Source organism: Gamsiella multidivaricata, assembly GCF_025024155.1.
Source record: "Gamsiella multidivaricata strain RSA 2152 chromosome Unknown BC939scaffold_21, whole genome shotgun sequence".
NCBI classification, from domain to species: Eukaryota; Fungi; Mortierellomycota; class Mortierellomycetes; order Mortierellales; family Mortierellaceae; genus Gamsiella; species Gamsiella multidivaricata.
The window spans coordinates 22,591-38,321 of record NW_026251729.1 but is presented as its reverse complement, the minus strand read 5'-3'; the positions used below and the strand labels follow the sequence as shown (position 1 = coordinate 38,321).

Sequence of the window (15,731 nt, the reverse complement as noted above, 5' to 3'; positions counted from 1 at the left end):
CGGACAGCAAGAATCCCGCCAATATTATCCCCAGACATCTGCTGCCACACCTTCTCATACGGGGACCTTTACCAAAAGCCCCATTCAATCCGATCCCAGCAACGGACATGACTCCCAGCACTACCCTAGCAGTTCTTCTTCAACCACCATCTATCGCGGCAATCCACCCCACACCCAATCCTTCTCGCACATCTACGATGCCCGTCGCCTGATTGACACACCCGAGCGAAGGGATTCGGGCCTTGGACGAAGGGATGCCGATGTCCGAGACACGGGCTACTCGCCGCATAGCCGCTCCTATAGCCTGCCAGGTCGTGATCCATCCCAGCGAAATGCACCGTCCGAAAATACTACTCCTCTCGCCACCCCGCCCTCAGCATCCTCGAGCTCAGGATATTTCACCCCTCGGCCCATATCTGCTGGGCAACGGTCTGCATCGTTGCATGCAGAATATTACCAAGACGACTACCATTCGTACGACAAGGGTATGCAGCGACCGAGGATGGATCGCTCCAAGAGCGACTTTGCGCTGCATCAACAGAACTATGGGCCCTATCTAGACGCATCGCCGCCTCTGGCCCCAGCACCTTTGTTCCAAACAAGGCAGCCGTCCTTGCCTAGCCCGGTTACTGATCATCATGGTTCATCCGCACCGCAGCCTTTGTCGCAACCACAGTCAGGCGCGCCCTCTTATTTTAATGAACATGCCCCATCCTCTCCAGACCATACCAGGCCTCAATACCCTCAAGCACACGGCCCCAGACGCTCTATTCAAGGTGATTTAAGACATTCAAGTCAGGGTATCATCTTGCCACCACCTGGGGTAAGCGTCTGCGGATCTTTATTCTATTTTATTTTTTTGGAAGGGAAAAGTATCTCTAACGTTCTATTTTATATGGATTGTAGTCGCTGATGAGAAAGCCAACCAGAATTTACGGCCTTGATGCCGCAGATGCTCCCGCTCGACCGCCCCTTGCGCCCTCTGCCTCGTTCGGTGCTCAGCCTCTACAGGATATACCCGACGGCTCTGAGGTGGAATACTCGCGGAGGCCATCGACGCAGCATGCTGATCAGGGATATCGCCATGCACGGGAATCAGCTCCGCGCTACAGTTACCATCCGTATGACAGGCGCCCCTCCTCCACCGCAGATAACGATCGCAGCCAACCCAGTTATCGAGGAAACGCTTCCGATCGCCAGCATTATAAGCAAACACCTCACGAGTACAGAGGCACATCATCCGGTACCCCAGCAGCTTCCTATCAGCATCGACCTGAAACTCGCCCCTACTCGCCTGGATCAGATATTCAGCCACCAAGCTGGTATCAGCAGTATGCGCATGCTGTCCCACACAAACCCCAGCCTCAGTCTCCGTCTCATCCACGCGGATCGTTTTCTCAGAATGATCCCCGGTCTTATGCATCACCTGCCAGAAGAGAATCTGACTATGGAATGTCACGAAGCGCGAATTTTCAGCAGGGGCGCACCCCAGGAGATTGGTCAACTCGATCGTCGTTTTCTGCCTATCCGCCCGCTGTAGGGAACGCCTCTGCAAATCCAAGCGACAACAGCCATGAATTATCAAGCACGACGTCCAGACAAGGACTGTCATCTAGCCATTCTGTCCATCCATTTGATATCCCCGCAGAATCGCCAGCTTCCTCGCCTCCAAAAGCAGGCAAGCGTAGTCGCGGTCAAGACGAGGATCCCTTTGTTGCTGAAGATGGTGTCAAGGCCAAGCGCAAGAGAGCGAATGCGGAGCAACTATCTGTCCTCAACGCAGCGTTTGAGCGATCCTATTTCCCTTCAACCGAGGAACGACTTCGACTGTCGAAGCAGACCAAAATGTGTCCTCGTACGGTTCAGATTTGGTTTCAGAACAAGCGGCAAAGTGTGAAAGCCCGCACTGAAGCAATGGATGCAGCAGTTGCAGCAGTCGCGGGACGCCGTCGTGCATCCCAGGCACAGGACCGTTCTGGTGCAGAGGCGGAGGAGGAGACATCGCGCTCGCACAAGCGATCGAGCGATGAAGTCGAAGGGAACCCTCATTCACAACGTCAGCACCAGCAGCAGGATCAACAACAACAACAACAACAACAACAACAACAACAACAACGACCACATCTTACAGAACTCACTTCACGGTCAGGCGAGAAACGACGTAATTCAGGACCCCTGACTCCTTCCGACGCGGTTATGGACTCACTCCAGATCCAGCTCGATGGCCGCAGCGTGCATTACTTTTCGCGAAAGCGCCGGTTTTTGTCACAAGGGGGTCAATAATTGCACATCGACGTTGACGGCTCGGCCACAAAATCTTCTTTTAATGCCTCTTTACCTATATACTAACACGAATATCTGATGACCTACAACTGCCCTTGTACCATAAAGGGTTCTTAGCCCTGACAAACAATAACAACACAAAAAAGATAATGCACAATATAATAATAAAATGGACATGCGAACTGTAAAAAAATGAAGAGGAGAATCTCTCATGAAGAAAGTACGAGGGTCAGCCATGGATACGAGGATACAGTTTCAACGTAAAAACAAAGGACCTAGACACGTCTGGCCTTTTTTTTTTTTTTTTCTTTCTTTCTTTACAAAAGACGCGCTCAAACGCGACGCGTTCAATAATAGGACACACCACTGAAACACGTCCGTGGTGGCTTTGCCATACATTGAAATTTTGGTGGCACCCCCAGGGGCTATCTCTGGGCGCATACCCCCCTGCCTCCTCCTCCTCATGCAAATACTCCCTTTCATTCGAGGCAACGAGCTGACCACCGGGGGACACTTTTTTTTTTTTTTTCACGGGATGGACAATTCAGATCAGGTCGCACAGGCTATTCAGGCACTTGTCAGGTTACAGTTGCAGCGGGATGGACATTCAAATGGAGACCGGATGGATTTGGACATGGACCCGAGCCAGGACCAGACTGCAGCAGCCGACGCCGCTTACGAGGCCACCATAAAGGCTGCCCAGGAATACTGTCTTCGAATTCTAGGAAGGTATGGCGCGGGTGATGAAGACACATTGTACTTGGAAGGGCGATCGGAGTAGTATCCATCAATGATTGCACATGGAGGGAGGTCTCTTTAACGCGACAGTATCCATTTTTTACATGATTTCGCAGCCGCATGGCTCCTTCGCTTGTCTCGGACGATATCCATATGTCGGATCTTATCAAGAAGAAGCGTGAGTGGCAGGCTTCCCAGTATAACTGTAGCGGGAGGAGGGAATTCATAAGCGATATGCTTGACATGGACGACTGATGTTTGTATGTTCATCTGCTTCGGGGATTCCATTTTTATTTTTTTTTATAGTTATGCGGGAAGACCCTACCTCTGCCAAGGCGATCCGATTCTCTCACCTCTATACCAAATTGTCAGCTTGTGTATGTATCTGTTGTTGTTGTTTTTGGTCGAACTCGGCAGATTCTACGGTCATGCTCTGTATGAGGGTTGAGTCTCACCTGTTTTTCCGTTGTCGATCATTGAAAAAAAAAAAAAAAAAAAAAAAAGTCAGTGTTGACGAAAAAGTGGTCCATTCTGTATTTCCTCCTCGCCGTCAGTGAGCAATCATCGACTGCAGCACTCGACAGTCGCTCCAACAACCAGCCACTCTCCTTCTTGGGACTTCATAATCTGGATACAGCACGGACACGGGACCGGAAGGGTACTGAGCAGGCGGACACGACCATGGCTTCACATTCAGGACACGGATCAACCCATATACCTTCACAATCCCGGACCACGGCCTATGCCAATCTTTTGAATGATCAGATCAGGAATGGTCAGCAAGAGGTGGAAGAGTCGGCACTGCTCCGTGATTTGATTTTTGTCTTTCAAGGAATCGACGGCAAGATTGTTAAATTCGGCGCAGAGTCAGGAGCATGTGCGATCGACCCGTCTGTAAGTGAATATGGCGCATCATTTGAGGAAACTGCGGTGCATGGAGAATCTCTCACTAATCTGGGTACTTCAATAGGTCAATATCTCCAATGCTACAAGAAGCCTTGTCAATCGACTCACAGAACTTGGATGGCTTTATAAGAAGATCGACGCATATATCCAAAAGACGCTCAAGGAGGGAATTGCCGGACTTGTTGGACAGGTAATTAATGATAGAGTGCATACGGTATCACATTCACGGTAGCTTACGAATAGAGTACTAACGAGAAAGCTATCGACTTGTATCACCAGAGCTTTTGTTCCGCACTTCAACACGAGCTGGTTGATTATTTTCGACTCATAGCAGTATTGGAGGCTCACATAACAAAGGACTCAGTTGCGGATGGATCAAAAGGATTGTCTTTGAAGCGACTTCTCGTTTGGACGCAGGAATCACTGCAGCGATTGCGACTCATGTCTGTCTTGGTGGAGTGCTGTCAAAGTACGTTCTTGTTTCTGTGGTTTGATGACATCTATATAGTAACCTCACCTGCGTTTTTTGCGAGCTTACTAAAATGTTTAGGGCATTCTTTTCTTCCAACTCAGATTTACAGGGTGGTGCTCTGGTCTCAATGGTCCATGATTATACCCAGCATGGAGATCCGCTTATCCAGCAGTTCATCCATCATATGCTTGAACGGATCTCCGCACCGTTCTACGTCATGATGCAACGCTGGATCTACGAGGGAGAGCTGGAAGACCCACGGACAGAGTTTTTTATAGCATATGATCCTGATGTCGAGGAGGAGGACATGTGGCAGCGGAAATACTTTATTCGCGAGGAGATGCTGCCCGCTTTTATCGATATGGCCTTGGCAAAGAAGGTAGGCACAACGAGCAATGAAGAATAATGGGATTGTCTCTGGAAATTGGTGTTTCGCAACAGTCTCTTCTTCAGCACAGTGTTTTGTACCGAGAATAATACTCATTATTTTTTTGCGTAATGTAGATTCTTTCCATAGGCAAATCCCTCAATTTCTTGAGACACAAGTGCGATGATGCGGACTGGTTGTTACAGCACCATGGCGTGGGAAAGTGTAGGTCATTTCTATTGCATTTTGATACTAATATGCTATATGTTATGTACCCGGATCTTTTGCTATGCAGTCTGATGAGCCCGGCTGCCTTTAAAACACAAGACTAACAGCGTCCTGCGTTACATCTGTTCACTTTAACATATTAACGCCATGATAGCCCTGAAATATGGCGATATCGCTGAGTTGGAGGGATCAATAGATGCAGCCTACATCGGCACTAGTCAGCGCCTTCTTCACTTACTAGTGACCAAGTTCAAGTTGGTCGACCATCTCACTGCCATTAAGAGATATATTCTTCTCGGCCAAGGTGACTTTATTCAGCATCTTATGGAGTCGCTTGGGTAAGAATACGAGCGTCACGAAGTCTTCTTTACGTGAAGTCTGGATTGAGATATGTGTACTGATAAACTAGCATGTGTGCTTCCGTGTAGGTCAAATCTCTCGCAGCCTGCAAACACTTTGTTTCGGCATAACCTCACAGGAACTTTGGAAACAGCCATACGGAGTTCGAACGCGCAATATGATGACCCCGACGTTCTGCGCCGTTTGGACGTTCGACTGCTGGAAATCTCACCGGGAGACAGTGGATGGGATGTATTCTCGCTTGATTACCATGTGGACTCGCCCATCAACACCATTTTAACACCCGTGGCCATGCACCAATACCTCAAGATGTTCAATTTCCTGTGGCGCGTTAAAAGAGTCGAATATGCGCTTTCGTCTGCATGGAGACGCCAGACGACGAGTGCCAGGGCTATCAGACCTATTCTAGGTAAGCATGTGCCCTATCTGATGTTCGGTTAGGGGGGTTGTATGGTGGTACAGGGTTCATTTTTTTTATGGCTGTTTGTACTTCGGAGCTACGAAGTCTTGCCATTTTTGATCGTTCCGTACGCAGATGTAGCAACCTCTTATACTATTGCTGGGAAGAGAAAGAGAAAAAAGGACCAAGAGTACAGCAATTTGGTAAAATGACGAGAGCGGTAGAAAGAGGCGGAGATGGGATCCAACGTTAATCACAATAGGGATCAGCAGCGGGGAATAAGGGAGTAAGGCATCGTCTATGTCACAGAGAAAATGGAGCTAACGATAGCTCATTTATTGGTACCATCCGACTCTATGCACCCATGCATCGTATGCCGCCGTTGTTCGTTTCCTCCGCGTACTCGATGAACCGTAGAACTCGTGCCAGAACTACACCATTGCCGGATTGTCTGCAGCGAGATGATTCATTTCGTGTATCAGCTCCAGTACTATATCCTCTTCGAGGTCCTTGAATGCTCATGGGACGAACTTTTGAAGGCCATTGGGAGCCATGCCACGGACCTGGACTCGTTGATCGAGGCTCACACCAAATATCTGCGGGATGTCACTTCGAAGGGTCTTTTGGCAGCGTCACACGACGTGAACATGATGCCGCGCTTGCTCGAGCTTTTGGCGACGATCCTGGACTACAAGGTCGCGCAGGACAACCTTTACAATTATGCTTTGGCTGAGGTTGAGCGTCGAGAACGTCTTGCTCAGACCGCAGATCGGAGGACACGCCATGGACAGTGGGGTCTGACAGACCAGGATGATACCCTGGATAGGATCCCGGACGAGCAGTTCGAGGAGTTGATCCCTGGGCTTTTAAGGTCCTTGACCGAGTACTCTATGCAGTTCAAGCGCGAGCTCTCGGATTTGCTGATCACGCTCTCTGCGGATGGGGACTCGGACCTGCGGTTCTTGAGCTTCAGACTGGACTTTAACGAGTTCTACCTGGGATCCTTAAAGGCTGCAACTGCAGGCGTCCGGAAACCGACAGCACTACGCTAGAGGTGCAGGCATCTCATTAGCTGGACAAGACCATGGCGAAGGATAGGGCGTGGTTGAAAAAAAAAAAAAAAAAAAAAAAAAAAATGAATACGAATGTAAGATAGTAATAAAATGGTGGTGATTGAATAGACGATTGAATGCAACAGTACCGCCTGCAAGGACACGAAGACTAGCCGACCATTCTTCAATTGAATGGCCATTAGAAAATTCCCTCATTTTAGGAGAACGGCGCAAGCAAAGTAAAGAAAAAGGATAGGAAACCATGCAGCCAATGGCATGGAGACCCGCCAAACGGTGCACCCATTCATCTTCCAACGGGGGGACATGGACTAGGGACTGAATTGTTAGGCCGCGGTACCTTCCTAGAGAATGTCTTTCTAGGCTGCCTGCATCCACACGATACACGCCCTTTTCTATTACAGCATATACAGCATGTACAGCATATACAGCATATACGTATCCGTTACTACTGTCGCCATTTGCACACATACGCTCATACACTCAGCTCAGTGGCTCGCTGCTCTTGCGCATGTCATAGTCATAGTCATAGTTATAGCCATAGTCAATTACCCGATTGCCCAACAGGCAGCCCGCGCGACTTGTGTGGACGAGCCGGTTTATTTTTTGAGGCTCCGTAGGCGATACAGACGAACGAAACGAAACGAAACGAACAATCGAACGAAGGCCATTGTTCTTCCCCTAGGCAAGGGCGCCTATAAAAGGGTCCTACGAGACAGCGTGAGTTCTCTCTCTCTCTCATCGCGTCTCTTTTTTCTTTGTCCTCATTCCTCATTCCTCTTTGCATCTTTTTCTCTCCACTCCATTCCACTCTTTTTTTTTTTTTTGACTCATTCAAAAACACAGAGGTTATGAATCAGTCGCGTCGTTTTTCGGGCCTGGCCCAAGGTACCGCTTCAGGACTCGCTAGACGGTCTTTGGTCTCTCGAACAGTACGGGCTATGGCTTGGGGTACTCTCAGACATACAGGTCGCCGTGCGTCGTCGCTCTGTCCTAGATCAGACACCCCATCGGCCGCCGCTGCCGTCGTCTTTACACGCGCGTTCTCTGCTCACACGCAGGCGAGGGATCTGAAACGCGAGAGCGGAAAGATGATCGAGTCCTTGGACAAAGAGCTCGATGGTGGGGGTGATGAACCGGAGCCAGGCCCGTTACATGGAATCCGTGTTCTTGATCTGACACGCGTCCTTGGTAGGAGAAAAAAATTATTTTTTTTGGCTCTCTTTGCTGTTTGACTAGGACTAGGACTAGAGGACTTACGACCTAGGGTTGTGCTTGTTCGTAAAAAAAAAAAATTTCAGGGGTCGCCCCTATGCAGCCGGGTTCAACACGATTATTCACACAATGACATGTTGTTTTGCCTTTGTCTTTTATGGATCTTCTCTAGCTGGACCTTATAGCACACAACTACTGGGCGATCTCGGGTAAGGTTGCCAGTCTGGTGCTTTTTTTTTTTTTTTTTTTTTTTTTGCTTCTTTTTGTATGATATAAAAGAGAGAAGAATATAAAAAAGGTTTACATCTTTTAACTGTTTTCCGAAAAAAAAAAAAAAAAAAAAAAAAAAAAAACCAGTGCAGAGGTCATCAAGGTCGAGAACCCCAAGGGTGGGGACGACACCCGTGCGTGGGGTCCACCCTTTGCGACGAATTTGGATGGCTCCACGACCGAAAGTGCCTATTTCCTGAGCGTGAACCGGAACAAAAAATCGATCACGGTCAATATCCGGTCCGAGGCCGGTAAGAGACTGATTCACGAACTGGTGAAGGAGGTCGATGTCTTTGTCGAGAATTACATCCCCGGTAAACTGGCGAAGATGGGACTTGGGTACAAAGCCTTGAGGGCTATCAACCCTAGACTTGTTTATGCATCCATCACAGGTAATTGTGTCTGCTCCCTTTTTTTTTTCTTTCTTTTTTTCTTTCTTTTTTTCTTATGCGCTCTATCTCACTTGGACCTCACACGAACGAAAATATACATTCTTTGTTGTTGATCCAAACTACATCCGTGTTTTCGCATGACGCAGGATATGGACAGACAGGACCATATGCTGGCAGGCCTGGATACGATGTCATGATCGAGGCCGAAGCCGGACTGATGTACATCACTGGTGAAGAGCATGGCCCTCCAGTCAAAGTCGGAGTAGCGGTTACTGGTACACAATGCACTTGAATATACAGCATTGACGAGCACCCCCTCCTTTGCTGCGTTACCATTTAACACTTTTTTCATACATCAATGTAGATCTCACAACGGGACTTTACGCCCATGCGGGTATCTTAGCCGCTCTGTTTGCCCGGAACCGAACAGGCCGCGGACAGCACGTGGACTGTTCTCTCCTCGAGTCCCAAGTCGCGACTCTAGCCAATATCGGAAGTTCATACCTGATTGCCGGTCAGGAGGCCAAGCGTATGGGCACAGCTCACCCATCGATTGTTCCATACCAGGTGATCCAGACCCGAGATTCACACATCATGATCGGTGCCGGCAACGATGGACAATTCAGTACCCTGTGTAAGGTGATGCAGCTCGACTCCCTGGCCCACAATCCTCTTTACAAGACCAACCGCGACCGCGTCGCAAACCGAGATGAGCTGATCAGGATCCTGACGAACCGACTCAGGTCTGAGAACAACGCGTTTTGGATCAGGGCTCTGGAGGGCAAAGGCGTGCCGTTCGCGCCGATCAACAACATTGGGCAGACATTTAAGCACCCGCAAGTGCTGGCTAGAGACATGGTCCAGGAGATTGACCACCCTACAGCGGGGAAAATCAAGTTGACGGGCCCGCCTGTGAAGTACTCGGATACGAAGGCCAGTATCAGGGGCCCTCCACCGCTGCTCGGACAGCATACGGACGAGGTGTTGAGGGCCGTGTTGGGATATGATGAGGGTAGGATCCAGGGCCTGAAGGAGGCAAAGGCTATTTGAGAGCAACGTTCGAGACATTCCGCCACATAGTCTAAGCACAGCCGCATTTTTCAGCACACCCAATAAATTTGCCCCTTACTTCATCAAGATTCTTTGTAGTGGAGTTGAAGGGTAATGCTGGCCAGCAGCGACCGCCCTCTTTGGGGGATTTTTTTTTTTATTATTATTGCGTTTTTTTCAAAAGAAAGACTAGTGTACACGAAGAAAAAAAAAATTTGGCCATTGCTCGGTAATTTTTACTTCTTGGGCCCGGTGACGGTGACGGCCTTGCGCTTCTTGAACGCCGAGGCCATGTCGTTCTGTCCAGCCCCTCCGAACTCGGGGATCAAAAGGCTCGATGCACCATAGTTGGCAATCAAGGGAGCAACACCCTTCAAGCTTCCGCCGTTGACACCGCCCTTGATCGTGATGTCCGCGCAGTTGGAGTACAGCTCACGGTTACCGATGGCGTTGTTCCAGAGCCACATGAAGGTGGCCTTGCCGTTGGGTGCGTTCTTAGGGATTGGGACGTTGACAGAGTAGGATCCGCTGACGTTCTGGAGACAGCTGCGGATCAGGGTCTTGAGCACAACCCAGGTCTTGCCGTTGTCGTACGACAGAGCCCACTGACAGTGTCCACCTCCGTGGGCAGCGCCGATAGAGTACTCGGTCTTGATGTTCTTACCAGCCTGGACGGTGGTGCGGGTGGCAGATGCGACGGTTTGCTTGCACAGGGGTGCGTTCTTGCTAGTGTGGACTCCGATCGGGGAGTTGAGGTCATAGTCAATGTGCTGGCCTTTTGAGGCAGCAGGGCAGCCAGCGCGAGGGCTTCCACGGGCGCAGGGGCGCAAGAGGCCGACGTGGGCCTCGGTGGAGGGGGCGACGGAGAGGATGGTCAAGCAGGCGGCAACCACGGCGAGGATGGAGGTCTTGAAGAGCATGTTTGGAATGTGGGAGGGGGTATAAGGGGGGGAAGAGAGTCGTTAAGAAGAGATGGAGTGGTTGCAATAACCGGTCAGTGAAGGGAGGTGAAGTGGAGTGGAGTGGATTGGTGTGAAGGAGGATAATGAAGCAAAAAAAAAGACAAGGAGGGGGAGAGGTACGGTGGGTTATATATCCTGAGGAGCCTTAAGGTTTTATAGACGTTGAGGCCGCGCTCTCTCTCTCTTCCTCATTTACTTTTTATTTACCCGCTCCTTTGGTCCTGCTGCCCCGGAATGAGCACCATCTTCCTTTTTCGCTCTTTCTCTCTCTCTCTCTCTCTCTCTCTCTCAGGCTCTGGGTATCGTCAATCGAGTACTCGCTCTTTGTTCGGTTGTGTTGCTCATTGTCGGCAGACTTTATTGCCATTAATGGCTTATTTCATTAATTATTTTTTTCTTTGTGTTCAATTATCCGGGAGGTACTTCCTCGTTCTGTACCGGCCTAGTTCCCAGGTAAATTATACGATCGAAGAGAACATCCCTGGCATATCTCGTTGGAGGCGCAGGAACTTCCCCCCCTCCCCTCCAACCGATACCCGGGACGCAGGTGGAGGCATTGTTGCCAGGTACCCGATGGAGGCCGTGCATTCAGGTCCCAGCAACGTTTGTTTCATTATCTGAGACATGTTCCTGACGAATCCACACCCTAATTATCAGTCCATTCCAGATCTAGAAACCATGTTTCGCACAAGTAATAACCTTCTATGAACCATAATAATGCAACAGCAGAGGGGGCTCGTCGAAAATCCTCTGGGGCGGGTGAGGAGGGGGGGGGATCGTGATGTGCAGTACTTTGGATACAGCCCCGCCTTAGCCTATTAGGTCAAACCGATGGGAAATGCTGTATGCCGTGCATGGTATAGGAGTCTACATGCACAGGAACATGGATGCATCACTGTTTTCCCCGAGGCTTTTTCGGCGGGAAAGATTTCTGCTCTGTTTCAGAGGGCCACTACGCGGTTTAGGGTTTGATTGCAATTTCAGCCAACGTTATGTCACACACCTGGGCATATGTAATATGTAACGACTTTGCCCGCTGCTGCAAGTCTACGCGGGCGCTAAGAAATCAGATCGCCGCAGGCCTTGGTGACCCAAAGGCGTGGAGAGGGACTTTTTTTAAACTCCTCTAATGACCCCAATTATTTCCTCGGTAATTGCCCTTTGCCCTCTGCCCTTTGCCCTCGGTCAAGACGATAGAAACATTTATCCCGCATTGGCAGACTATACCACGTTTTCATACATTTGTGAGATCAAACCCTGATTATGCTGATGGCTCACATAGTTATCGATTGTCCCCAAGGAACATTCTAGGCAGATAGCGCAAGTAGATAGATGACGAAAGTTACCGACTATCGCCCTGTCCTCTTCTTCTTTAATCAGAAGCTGCTGATTCGTCCTCCGTGGGTGGGGATGGCACAAAGGACAAAGTAGCACACGGACAACAGAGGGTAACATGCCTGCAGCAGCGTAACATGTTCATGTCATGCGGACGCCTGCAGTACGCCGACACGCGCAGATCGATAGTCCTTTGCAGGAAGTGGTGACCAGGGTCGTCCCACAAAAAAAAAAAAAAAACGCGTGTCCTCCTTGACTGGTTCACTCGGGGAGTTCTTTATTGTTGGTGTAGTTTTTTTACTGTTATCGCCGATGGCCCCATTCTTTGTAACGTACCATCGGCAAACATTTCCCTCCCACCGATATTTTCTTTTTTGAATTACAGGCTAGCTGTTTCGCCAAACTGAACATATACATGCTGCAGGGTCGATGGAGACATGGTAGTTTACTGGAATGGTCCGTCTAGGCAATCTGGTCAGTACATTTGATAATATCGATCTTGATTAACATGCCCAAAGCCAAGTTTCTCTTTCATATCATTTGATGCTGTCATTTCCCAAGGGCTTGATTGCAGCCTACAACCCTATCTCAATTAGTCGTCTGCTCCCTGTTCTCACCATGCTTGCATACCTCAGAAAATAACTACAGCAACAATAACAACAACCATGATCGCTTCGGACAAACGTTTCTCTACAGCGATCGCGTATAAATACAACGATGTCCTTGTCGTTCTTTTCATATCTCTCATCATCAGTCTCCGGATCTTCTCTCTCTCTTCACTCCAAAAGCTACTGCCCCCCAAAAAACCACGCACACTACAACCCTCCTTCCTTTACCTCTCCCCTTCTCTTTTTGAATTAAAACAAAAATGTTGATGAAAACCTCCTTCGTTGCAGCTATCCTGGCCTGCTTGTCCATGACCGTCCAGGCCCACATTAGTATGAGCAACCCCTGCGGCCGCTACCATTCCAGGGCTGGATGCCCTGCTCCCCCACCTGGTCAGTCGATCGACTACGATACCAACTCTCCCATCGGCACCCATGATTCACAGAAGTTCCCCCTCTGCAAGGTGAGCGCCTGTCTTATTCTCAACGGATTCGATTATAAAAAAAAAAAACGCGTCGATTTTTTTTAAAATTTCTCATAACTAATCAATATATCCCATCCCTTCTGTCTTCCAGCACACCGTCCCCTACACCCAGCGTACCGTCTACAAGGCTGGTGAGACGATCAACACCGGCTACTCCATCGGCGCTGCCCACGGAGGCGGACACTGCCAATGGGCTCTGTCCTACGACAACGGCAAGACCTATGTCGTCATCAAGACCTTGCTCGGCGAGTGCTTCAAGGGCCAGACCGGCGGCCAGAGCTACACCCTCCCTGTTCAGATCCCTAGCAATGCCCCCTCGGGCAAGGCGACCTTCATGTGGCTCTGGAACAATGCCGTCGGTAACCGTGAGCTGTACTCCAGCTGCGCCGACATTGAAATCAAGGGTTCCAACGGTGGATCCATCTCTGGTGTCGAACCCCTGATCGCCAACTATGGTAAAGCACAGATTTTTACACCGTCTGAGGGTTTTGTTTGTGTTTAGTTAGACCCTGAAAAGAACGCTTACCAAATCTATGCATTCCTTTTTTTTTTTTTTTTTTTTTTGGCAATGGAACTAAATAGGTCCTTCGAGTGTATTTATCGCCGAGTTTGTCCATGGCAACGATGGCAGCGGAGAGTTCGCTAAGCGCAAACCAATCACCATCAGCGTTCCTAGCGGAAACGGTGCGTCCGAGGCTACTACCACGACTACCCAGGTCATCCCTATCCCTACCACCACCACCACCACCAGTAATACTGCCTGGGCCACTTGCTCACTCACCACCACCACCCGCGTCGTGACCAGGACCGAGACCGAGGTCATTAAGCCCACTTGGTGCATCTAAACAGGGGGAAGGTGGAAAAAAAAAATCCGTTGCTTTGAATTTATTTATCCGACTTTCTCCTTCCCTCTTGATAAGGTTAGAGAAAAAAAAAAAAAAAAAAAAAAAAAAAGAGTTGCTGGTTCAACTAGTTTATCTTTCATAGTCTTTGTTATTTCATTTCCCCCCCCCCACAAGCGTGTAAGCAACAAAAGACAGGGGGTAGGGTCTAAAAAACCAATAAATTATTTTTCTGATACACCACAGATTCACCTTGAAACGCATGGCCATGGGTAGACTCGTTCGTTTCGTTTCGTCGTTTTAGCAGAGGAGGAGATAATGTGGAGGGAAGGAGGGGGGGGGGGATGCATTTGCATAATCGACTAAGGATTATGAGAAAGTAACAAAGATCATGAACATTTTTGGTTTCATGTTACTGAATTTTTTATGGTCCAATAGCATATCTTCATATCTTCATATAAGCAAAGAACTCTTAGAAAATGGAGGGAAAAAAAAAAATAAAGCAAAATAAAACGTAATGTATGCTGACCATAGCAGCCTATGCAGATTTTATTGAGTGGAAAGCGTCTGCGCTAGAAATATGCTTTTCCTATTCTTTTTACATGAGGGGGAAAGTGGAGTAGTTTTTTTGTTCCTTTTTTTTTTTTGGTGCTGTTGTAAGTGGATAGGGGGTATCAGAAAGACTTTTTTTTTTTTTTTTTTACTTCTTGGGTCCGGTGACGGTAATGGCCTTGCGCTTCTTGAACGCCGAGGCCATGTCGTTCTGTCCAGCCCCTCCGAACTCGGGGATCAAAAGGCTCGATGCACCATAGTTGGCAATCAAGGGAGCAACACCCTTCAAGCTTCCGCCGTTGACACCGCCCTTGATCGTGATGTCCGCGCAGTTGGAGTACAGCTCACGGTTACCGATGGCGTTGTTCCAGAGCCACATGAAGGTGGCCTTGCCGTTGGGTGCGTTCTTAGGGATTGGGACGTTGACAGAGTAGGGTCCGTTGACGTTCTGGAGACAGCTGCGGATCAGGGTCTTGAGCACAACCCAGGTCTTGCCGTTGTCGTACGACAGAGCCCACTGACAGTGTCCACCTCCGTGGGCAGCGCCGATAGAGTACTCGGTCTTGAGGTTCTTACCAGCCTGGACGGTGGTGCGGGTGGCAGATGCGATGGTCTGCTTGCACAGGGGTGCGTTCTGGCTGTCGTGGACTCCGATCGGGGAGTTGAGGTCATAGTCCATGTATTGGCCATTTGAGGCAGCAGGGCAGCCGGCGAGAGTGCTTCCACGGACGCAGGGGCGCTGGAGGCCGACGTGAGCCTGGGTGACGGAAGCCAGGGCGATCAAGGCGATGAGGCCCAGAGCAAAGGAGGTGATAGAGCGCTTGAACTGCATGTTGTAGAGAAGAGTCTGAAGGGGAGAGGAGGTGGTTTGGGATGCCACGGTTGTTGTTGTTGATATTGTTGGTGGGAGAGCATGGTAGAAGGGATATTTATACGGTTTCCGAGATTCTTGGCACTTTTCAACCTGGTTGCTGCTAGATCGAACGCGTCTAAGTCAGCGTTAGCGGGGGATGAAAAGGAAGGCATGCTGGGCTGGCATTCTGTTCCTTGGTAAACAATTAGCGTCGTATTGCAATACTCCACCCACTGCGGCTGATTACCAAGGTCAGGGAGGGGAGCGTATCCTCTAGACCGAGGCTAGACTAGCAAGCTAGGGAAGACTAAGCAAAAAGTCAGCCTTTTGCCGCTGTTTCTACTCA

General features: G+C 49.3%; 8 protein-coding genes across 8 annotated transcripts; 6 read left to right on the top strand and 2 right to left on the bottom strand.

The window, feature by feature from the left end:
- Window positions 1-1,716: 1,716 nt before the first annotated feature.
- Window positions 1,717-1,905, top strand: BC939DRAFT_380814 (Homeodomain-like protein; the record flags this gene model as incomplete). The annotated part of the gene is made up of 1 exon (XM_051551746.1): window positions 1,717-1,905. A coding segment is annotated over one exon (189 nt), but the record flags the coding sequence as incomplete, so codon positions are not given.
- An 850-nt stretch (window positions 1,906-2,755) lies between these two features.
- BC939DRAFT_446531 (Spc98 family-domain-containing protein) lies at window positions 2,756-6,860 on the top strand. Its single transcript, XM_051554974.1, has 11 exons — window positions 2,756-3,012; window positions 3,138-3,199; window positions 3,328-3,398; window positions 3,526-3,915; window positions 3,992-4,117; window positions 4,207-4,396; window positions 4,501-4,778; window positions 4,904-4,991; window positions 5,149-5,332; window positions 5,423-5,763; window positions 6,172-6,860. Exons 1-11 carry the CDS (start codon window positions 2,819-2,821, stop codon window positions 6,804-6,806), a joined length of 2,559 nt encoding a protein of 852 aa, XP_051413763.1. The 5' UTR covers window positions 2,756-2,818; the 3' UTR covers window positions 6,807-6,860.
- Window positions 6,861-7,915: 1,055 nt separating this feature from the next.
- Window positions 7,916-9,751, top strand: BC939DRAFT_395412 (CoA-transferase family III domain-containing protein; the record flags this gene model as incomplete). The annotated part of the gene is made up of 5 exons (XM_051552224.1): window positions 7,916-8,015; window positions 8,212-8,248; window positions 8,397-8,701; window positions 8,848-8,976; window positions 9,066-9,751. 5 exons carry the CDS (start codon window positions 7,916-7,918, stop codon window positions 9,749-9,751), a joined length of 1,257 nt encoding a protein of 418 aa, XP_051413762.1.
- A 103-nt stretch (window positions 9,752-9,854) lies between these two features.
- Window positions 9,855-10,216, top strand: BC939DRAFT_446527 (uncharacterized protein). The gene has a single exon (XM_051554973.1). The coding sequence runs from the start codon at window positions 9,866-9,868 to the stop codon at window positions 10,097-10,099; it is 234 nt and encodes a 77-aa protein (XP_051413761.1). The 5' UTR covers window positions 9,855-9,865; the 3' UTR covers window positions 10,100-10,216.
- Window positions 10,213-10,603, bottom strand: BC939DRAFT_446526 (uncharacterized protein; the record flags this gene model as incomplete). Its single annotated transcript, XM_051554972.1, has 1 exon — window positions 10,213-10,603. A coding segment is annotated over one exon (225 nt), but the record flags the coding sequence as incomplete, so codon positions are not given.
- A 225-nt stretch (window positions 10,604-10,828) lies between these two features.
- BC939DRAFT_111125 (uncharacterized protein) lies at window positions 10,829-11,443 on the top strand. Its single transcript, XM_051549919.1, has one exon. The coding sequence runs from the start codon at window positions 10,948-10,950 to the stop codon at window positions 11,332-11,334; it is 387 nt and encodes a 128-aa protein (XP_051413759.1). The 5' UTR covers window positions 10,829-10,947; the 3' UTR covers window positions 11,335-11,443.
- Window positions 11,444-12,916: 1,473 nt separating this feature from the next.
- Window positions 12,917-13,983, top strand: BC939DRAFT_475695 (uncharacterized protein; the record flags this gene model as incomplete). Its single annotated transcript, XM_051558525.1, has 3 exons — window positions 12,917-13,117; window positions 13,230-13,593; window positions 13,721-13,983. The coding sequence occupies 3 exons, from the start codon at window positions 12,917-12,919 to the stop codon at window positions 13,981-13,983; spliced, it is 828 nt and encodes a 275-aa protein (XP_051413758.1).
- A 922-nt stretch (window positions 13,984-14,905) lies between these two features.
- On the bottom strand, window positions 14,906-15,444 carry BC939DRAFT_446522 (uncharacterized protein). The gene has a single exon (XM_051554971.1). The coding sequence runs from the start codon at window positions 15,220-15,222 to the stop codon at window positions 14,998-15,000; it is 225 nt and encodes a 74-aa protein (XP_051413757.1). The 5' UTR covers window positions 15,223-15,444; the 3' UTR covers window positions 14,906-14,997.
- Window positions 15,445-15,731: the final 287 nt, after the last annotated feature.